The sequence below is a fragment of the Fulmarus glacialis genome, unplaced genomic scaffold (assembly GCF_000690835.1).
Source record: "Fulmarus glacialis isolate BGI_N327 unplaced genomic scaffold, ASM69083v1 Scaffold16786, whole genome shotgun sequence".
Lineage (NCBI taxonomy): Eukaryota > Metazoa > Chordata > Aves > Procellariiformes > Procellariidae > Fulmarus > Fulmarus glacialis.
The window spans coordinates 1-9,006 of NW_009220174.1; the positions used below are offsets into that span (position 1 = coordinate 1).

A 9,006-nucleotide genomic window follows, 5' to 3' on the forward strand; every position below is an offset into this window, starting at 1 on the left:
TTGGGACTCCCCAGTGCAAGAAAGACATGGATAGAGAAAGGCCCTGACAATTCCTAAGGTCTAGGAGCATCTTACATATAAAGAGAGGCTGAGAGCTGGGGCTGTTCAGCCTGCAGAAGAGAAGGCCTGAGGGGAATCTTATCAACGTGTAGAAATATCAAGGGTGGGCAGGGGAATAAAGAAAACAGAGACAGATTCTTCTTAGTGGTGCCATGTAAAATGACAAAAGGCAACAGACACAAACTGAAACACAGGAAATTCCATTTAAACATAAAAATATTGACTGTAAGGGTTATGGAATATTGGAACATGTTGCTCAGTGAGGTTGTGGAGTCTCCACCCTTGGAGATGTTCAGCATCCAGCTGAACATAGTCCCGAACAACCTGCAGTAGTGACCCTGCTTTGAGGAGGAGGATTGGGCTCCAGAGGTCTCTTCCACCCTCAATCATTCTGTGATTCTGAGTTTAGGTGGCTGAGCCCAGTGTCAGTTCCGTTGCTGATAAGATCTGTTGTAAAGAAAGGTAAAGTGAGGGGAGGTGAGGGCTTGCCCTTCCTTCCTTTGGAAGCTGCTTCTAAGCTGAAGCTCTCATCCTGGACCCTGCTTGTGGTACATTATAGCTGTGTAGCAGCCACGTCTGCACCTCGTATCCTGTCTCCTCTGACCCACACCTGCTGACTCGAGTTCCTGGCTTGACCTCAGACTTGCTTCATTGGCAGAATTGCTGGGTTATCACCAGACTGAGGCTCACGCTGATCCATGTCTCTGGACCTGATAGTGACCCTGACTTCAGTCAATATCCTCACTCTTTGTGGGTGAATGTTGGCGCTTCCTGCTTTGCTCTTGCCCTCATCACCTAGCTCACCTTCCTTCATGGAGCAGCCTGCATTTGCTGCTCCCAGACAACAGGAATGTATGGAAACAGGAAATTCATAATGGAAACTACTGTGAAAACTCAGATGTCATGGATACTACCTCAAACATACACGAGAAAGGGGAATTGCCATTTAAATCTAATAAGATAAGAATTAAAATTAAATTTTATAAATAAATATATACATATATAAATAAAATATACACACACCTTTGGTTCCATTGATAGCTGTTTCTGTGTGGAGTTTATTTAGAACTTTCAGTGGTGATTTTGATAAGTTCTTCTGGACCTTGTATCCATTATGAAAGGAAATTGATTAGAAAGGAAACTACATATTACAGGAAAAACAAGCCTGTCAATTCATGCTGACTCTTGAAGTCTTGTAAGTCAAAACTTAGAATTAAGTTTGAAATTGACTAGAAAATTGAAACAATATGCTTTCTTTCTTGTATATTTCATTCTCATTTCCCTGTGGGAGCCAAAACCAAAATTAACAAAAATGCTTACCTCATTTTGTTCCCCAGAACTCTCTGCTTCTTGTAGAATGACATTGTGTTCACTTTTCATTTCATTTTTAAGAAAAGCTTGGATGGCCTCCTGAACCAGAGTATCAACAGACAGTACCTGAATATTGCAAACTAATACACAAAAAAATTAGATAACTTCACAGTTTGAGTTGAGTATACATACAGGGAGACTATTACTGTCAATTAAATCAATGATTTCGCTTGGGTTTTTGATGTAGGTTGTTTCCACTGTCTCTTCTCTGTTACCACTGCACAGTGTGTATCCACAATCACATAGCTATCTTGCTAGTCTCTTCTATAACAAACATCCCCAGAGAAGTTTGCCAAAAGCATTTTCAAATTCTCAATGCAGAAGTAATACTATATTAACACTATGTTCAGGTGTTTTTAATCTTACTTGGAAGATAATGAATGAATGACTTGCAACCAAATACAGATGCATCTGAGGTTCAAGGATTAGTAATGCAAGGATTTGCCCAAACGATTTTCATTGTAAGAGTGGGATTTTAACGCAAATAAACATTTTTAAGAATTTTAGGGAAAAAAAAAAAAAACCTCTACCTTTTTCAATAAACTTTACACAGGTAGTTTTTCCACTAAAAAGTTTTCCCAAAATACATCCCTTGATAGGAAATGGAGGAAATACAGGTGGTGAAGATTTGGGTTTTGGAGGATAGAAAGTCTCCATCAATCTACGAAGCACATGACCCAATATGTTATTATTAAGAGGAGGTTTGTTTTCACTGTTCTCTTCAGCTGGGCACCATTCCCCTGTCATACTCTGTATAAATGACAAATCAGCAAATAATTTGTCAATATGTCTTGTCTTTCATCTTTCTAGTTATATGTATTTGTACACAAACACAATACATACAATAACCAAATCTGAATAGTACTAAATAATATTATTTAATATTATTTAGACTAGATCCTTGTTAAAAGATGTAATTATGTCATAATCATTAAGCATTTATTGATATTCACTAATACCTAGTTGAGAGAGACAAGTACTCCTACAACCATTTTCATAGATTCCTAGAACAATTTTTTTTAATTCCAAAAACATGAAAAATCAATTCACCAATACCGCGCTCTACCAGTATTGGATCTTATAACACTAGGAAAGTCCTGATGTGCAGTCTATGTTATGAGAAGCTAAAAGAGAACATTTTAGTATGCAGTATAATACTAGTCCTGTATCAAGTATTATTTGGTTGCAGGCTACTAAACAACTTTTTGGAAGATATGTGGACTAATAATATTCCCAATTAGATTCTAGCTTGTCACCTCATTTGGGGTGCACAATAAAGTGTTGAGAGGCAAAGTCAAATGTTTCAGCAAGAGAAATTCCAACTATGAAAAAAATGAAGAAAAAAAATATTCACAATGAGAGTGGTTAAGCACAGGAACAGGTTGCACAGAGATTCTATGGAATCTCTATCCTTGGAAATACTTGAAAGCTGACCAGACAAGGTGCTGAGCAACCTTATCTAACTCAGAAGTTGGCCTTGCTTTGAGCAAAGAGGTTGAATTAAATGACCTCCATGTCCCTTTCAACCTAAACAATTGTATCATTCTATAAATCAAATATTTCACCACCATCAACAGAAGAAACCACTTTCAAACTTCTACGGAAAGATAATGTTTTTAATTCATGTTCCAGGTAGAATATGCAACCTTTTCCCGAACTTACTATCATGAATGATATATTGCCACAGCACACATTCAGCTAACAGAACTTGATCAGTGTTGACTTTGAACATATGTGCATTAGATAGAATAACAGAATGTAACGTATCACCCTAAATTAAAATATCATCTATTTTTAATCAGTAAAAACAAACAAAAAAATCTTTTTGGGTTGCACAATATCCACTCTCGAATATATCTCAGAAAACATACTTCTTAATATGTAATTGAAAAGACATGCTTAAAAAAACCAAATCCTTTTCTTATCTGAACAATTCTTCCTTAAACATATAAGTAGAGATGGATCAATTGCTTTAAATTCTATCAGACCTGTAGGAAAAATCAATTCCAAATGGAGTAGGCTCCCCATTAAAGTACCCACCTTTCAGATTTCTTGGCCTTTTAACCAGAAGATTGCTAGACTGTACCTGTCTTGAGCTAAAGTAGCTTACCTGTCAGAAACAAGTTTTTAGGTATCCAGATGAGGGTTATATAACTCCTGGTCAACACTCTTGATTGAAACTGGATATTTTGAGCAGTGCCTACTGTTATGCTTGTTTGGGGTGATTCCATTAATTTATTAAGTGATTAGCCACAACTGATGATGTGGTAGTTTCCAAGTATTCTCAACCTTAATCTAATGTGGAATGTGCAATGGACTGATAGCACTGTATGGTTTTTTTGTATTTTATCAAATGTATTTGACACTTTTAGGCAGTATTCCTAATGTAAACATAGTATTCTTGAGAGATGCCAATTTGCCTGTGCTGGGCTTTTTTCTCAAGAGTTAAGAAAATCAGCATAAACTTTGCCAGAATGCCCTGCCAATACATTTTTATCTAGTAGCAATACTTTGAACATAGCTGTTCACTTAGGTTTTTAGAAGACATAAGTATAAATTGGTGCCAACAATTTTGCACGCGTCATATGATGTGTCACCAGCTTTTGATGTACACTGATTCAGAAAGGCATAAGACTAACAACATCCAGAAAAAAAATTAATTACGTGAATGTGCATTTGAAACACACTGGTAGCGAAAAAGAATCTTTAAATGTGTCATTAAATGTTTGCAACCTTCAGTGCCCTTACATGTAGAGAAGACTACTGAGACTTTGTAATATGAACAATATGACTGAAAAACTTAATTTTTCATTAGTGCTCCCCACTAACTGTTTCTTGCCTGTCTGTCCTATATGTCCTCCCTATTGGTCTTGTATATATGCCTTTTTTCACCTAAAGAAAGTGATCATGAAATTCATTACATGAGTTGATATGGTCTGAACATGGATCTTATAAATAGATAAATCAGAAAAACATATTAAAATTGAAACCAAAGCAAATGGAGCTGTCAGGCATTCATCACAGAAACTCGTAACAAACATTTATACTCACTGCAAAAGAAAACGTACCAATTGGTTCAGGATGTCGATAAAAGCATAAACACATACATGTTGTTGTTATAATTTCCCAATAAATCCAAGACAGGTTATTTGCCATGATTTTGCCATATTCTAGTTAAACAGATTATTTGAAAAGACTAAATATGTAGTGGGATTTTTTTTTTCCCAAAGAAAAGCATCATTAATGTAATTTGGAAAAAATTGTACAATACATTTTAACAGGGAAACACTCATCCTTCATCTTTCACTTGTGAAATTACATTAAGGTATTGTAAAGTTGAAGAAAAGTTTTAAGGCACCCTGAAAAATAGTTACTTGTATTCTAATAGAAGGCTAACAAAAATGTCAGCCGTTTTTAATAATTTTCACAAACAGTACCATCTTAAAATAAATGGATCACTCAAACTAGTAAATCTTGTTAGAAACTTTCAACTCAAAATTGCTGAAATTAAGACTGTCAGGTTTTGTAACAGATACAGTATTTAATTTTATTTGCTTTTGCTGGCTGCTTTCTGTTGCATTTTCAAACATGGTAGCATTAACCACACTTTCAAATTCCAACTAGCTAAAAATCAATTGCATTGCAATTAACATGTTGGTTTTACAGACTCAAGAGAGAAATATAATCAATGCTATATATAAGAATGAAATTATAACAGTGTTTTAACGTTGCACTAGGTCTCCAGTGCTACCAACATAAAATATAGCCAAAGCCATATATTTCATACAGAACCTCAGGCAATGAAAAGAAAATGCATGTCAAAATCTAGTAAACTAGAAAAACTAGTAAAAGAACAAAATGAAATATCACAACAAAATGTTTATGTTTGTGAAAAATCAAGGTGTATTATCTTCCATTATGTCTTATCAGTTTGATGTACCTTGTATTCACCATAATCTTTTTCATCTAACAGATTCATTTTATTCAGCTCTACAAGTTGTTCTGGGCTTGGTTCATTTGGCAAAGGTTGAATTGAGGCTTGTTCATACATTGGTTTTCCATTAAAAAAAAATTCCTTCCAATCAAGCATCAGTTTTAATGGAATTCTTCTGCAGAAGAAAAAAAAAAAAAGGATGAGTTACAAAGCAAAAATTAAAGGGGTTCGATATTTGAGAATAGTGGACCCAAATTTACAAGAATCACAACCATGAAACAAGCATATGCTAAACTAGCATAGTTTATAGCTTTCTGTAATTACTATAGCTTTTTATAAGTATTTGGTTACTTATATGACGACCGTAGGCACTTGTAGGCTTCAGTATTTTCACAAATGTGTCACCACACATTATTTGGCTGGCAGAGCTGCGTAGTAACAGTTTTGCTATAGCTATTTTTCCCTGCTCCAAAATATTCTTCCCTTTTATGGGGTAAAGCCTCCTCTCACCAAAAATCTATAGAATTTTTTCCTGGAAGCTAAAATTAATTTAGAATTATATGAGTAAATAAACTCAATTTTTTTTTCTTTTAGAAAGGAAAAATATTCATGCAAGACATATTTTGCAAGACAAACTACATATAGTAGCATGCTAAATGCAAACAGGATGCTGACATATGTCACATTAGAATTCTATGGCTGCTAAATAAACAATATAAACAACAGCTTAAATTTAACAAATGGTCAAAATGAAAGTTTCTACTATGTCTTAAGATCACTTCAATTTGGAATGTCTTTTTTTTAGTAATGATTGTAGATAGTTGAGTGTTATAGCTTTAAATAAACTCTGCATGTGCTGTTCAAAAATAATTGAATACCTGTTGTATTCATCCTGCACAGTGAAGTGTATGGAAGGACAGACAAAGCATACCAGTAGTGGCAGTAAATGCAGATACAACCTTGATATGCATACTTTGATATTTCAAATATCTGTACATACTGTGCACCACTCAGTACAAGGAAATGTGACACTAGTTTACACTGGAACCATCACTGTGTCGGACAAGGAAATCACCAAATCATCACTAAGCTGTGTCTAGGCTGACTATTTTATCACGTACTTACTGGGCCTAAATTTACATAATTTCCATAAAATATAATGATATGTATTTCATATGGTTACAGCTTTATTATTTTAACACACAATTACACTAAAAAGCAATGAAGATTTTGGCATACTTTCTAATGCTGTAAGCCTTACCCCATAGTCTAATCACTGAATACTAATGAAAGAACAACAGCGACAACGTCCCACGCTATGGTTTTGGAAACACTCCTACAGCACAGGCACTTAGAGGTTACTACCTTTTTAGGACATTCTCAGAAATCCTGTGCAATTAGGGCACATCAGAAGAGGGAATCACAGCATGTAGGACTTGGAAGATTTTGGACTGAGTTGCTACTCTTAGGATAGTCTAGGCAGGTTGATATATCTTAGGAAATTCATTCTGTTTATATTATACTGAGGAAGTGTTCAGCTAGTGGAGCAATCTAGAATGAGTTGAGCACCGCTCAGTTTTTAACTTCTAAACTAATGAATTTGTTCATAAAAAAGGAAACCAGTAGTGCCACAAGCTGTAGAAGTAATGGATCTTGGTCTCCTAAGTATTCAAGTTAGCTGAGTTTTCAAGAAGTTATGCTAAGGCTTTAGCATTAGTTCACCCTGTGTTACACATCAGTGAATCCTCACACGAAAGTAATATCATCATTTTCCCACACAAACTGATTGGAGCTGTCCTGTGAAATATCTGAGAATCTACATAAGATGTTATGGTGCTTAAACCAGCCTAAATAATGAAGCCTAACAGCTACCTAACAGCTGTTATTTTTGCCTAACAGCTACCATACTCACTTGTTTGTCAGCAGACGATATTCTCCTACTTTTGTTGATAAATCAATGATTTGGTCGATCACTTCCCAACATATAGAATAATGCTTTTTATAACGTGCCTGAGCTCTTTCAACTGCAAATTTCTCATGGCGTTCTCTTTCTTTGATAATTTGTTGTTCATAATCAATTTTTTCTTGTTTTGCAAGAGCCTAGAATTTTTTTTTAAAGAGTAAATTTGAGATTGCAAAGAAAATGAAAGTGCAGAAATGCACAGTCCTGGAAATGAAAATGAACTTGTTCATTTAAGTCAAGAAATGAAAATAGCTAGATTCTCCAACCAGAGTTGGATAGCTAGCAAGCAGATTAACATATAGAGAAACCTAAAAATTTTTTTTCATTCTATAAATTCCAGTTTATTTGCTTTCTAACTGCTAAAATATAATGAAATAAGGGAGAAATATATTACTTCTTTCATGACAAACAGATTAAGAACATATTCAGTGCTTAGGGTGCAGGGAAACATGAGATGATGCTGTCTACTCTTCCTAAGAAACAACTATGCAGATGCATTGGTAAAGGCTTAGTTCCACTGAAACCCATAATGGAATACTCATTTAGAATATGTGACAAATAATTTAACTTACAAGATTCTGATCAGCAAATAATTTGATATTATTGATGCTGTTCAATCTTTGAGAAAGATTTCTGGTTATGGTAGAAAATTATCAGTAGTTCGTGTGACAGTGTGTTCCTTTTGGCCGAAAGCATACTTAAAGAGATGTTGTAATCAACAGCTATAGCTGCTGATTACATAGAACTCCAGCTGTGTTAGAGGATTTGGAGCTGCTAATCGTTTTTGGCAGGAGCAAAATAAGATTTCTACCATCACATTATGGCTTACTATGAGCACAGCACTTGGCAGTTTGCCAGAGGATTATGAGTCCTTTTAATTTATTAATCAACCCCAAGCTCCAAGGTAGAAATTAGCGCTCATGAGTGAAACTCGCCCAGCATTTGTCAAAAATGGATGTTAACAGATTACATCTAAAGGAAATGAAAAACATGATTCTTGAAACAAGATCTTATGTCATTGTCTTTTGTCATTTTGCCTCTGCAAGACTGTGCCTTTTAAACTCAGCATTCAGAGATGTTTTCTTATAAAGTTAAAATTAGTTCGGAAGAAAAGATCAAAATTAGACTTCAAGTTGCTCAGCTCTATCCCTTATTAATTTAGCTGTAACTTTGAACCTAGATAAAAGAATATATTCATCATTAAATCACCCTGTCCCTAGAAAAGTGTTCTAACAGTTGACAATACAAATTCCATTTTATAACAGGAAGGTACTGTAACAGTCCTGCAGCAATTCAGGGAGCAAATAATCTTTTACCGCTTCTCTATCAAGAGCTTCCTGGAACTCTTTCAGTCGTCTTTCTTCATATTGTTTTTCCCTGAAAATTCTGTTCTGCCTTAACACCTCTTTTTCATGTCGAACGTGCATGAGTTGAACAGCAATCCTCCGCTCTTGCTGAGATTGTCTTACTAGTCTGTAAATAAGTTGCTCCTCCCGGTAAGCCTCCTAAAAGATAAAAAATAAGAGTATTAAGCACAGCTTATAAACTATTTCATAGACAACTCATCAGTGGCTCATATGAGAAATATGAATGGAGTAATATAACTGCATTTACTTTCATTTGAAACATAAATCAGGAACAACATATGTATCAATTTATGATATATATTATATATAAC

General features: G+C 34.9%; 1 protein-coding gene across 1 annotated transcript; it reads right to left on the reverse strand.

Annotated features, from left to right (window-relative positions):
- Positions 1-1,380: 1,380 nt before the first annotated feature.
- LOC104078861 (sperm flagellar protein 2-like) lies at positions 1,381-8,833 on the reverse strand (the record flags this gene model as incomplete). Its single annotated transcript, XM_009580676.1, has 4 exons — positions 1,381-1,497; positions 5,372-5,540; positions 7,278-7,465; positions 8,645-8,833. Coding segments are annotated over 4 exons (663 nt in total), but the record flags the coding sequence as incomplete, so codon positions are not given.
- Positions 8,834-9,006: the final 173 nt, after the last annotated feature.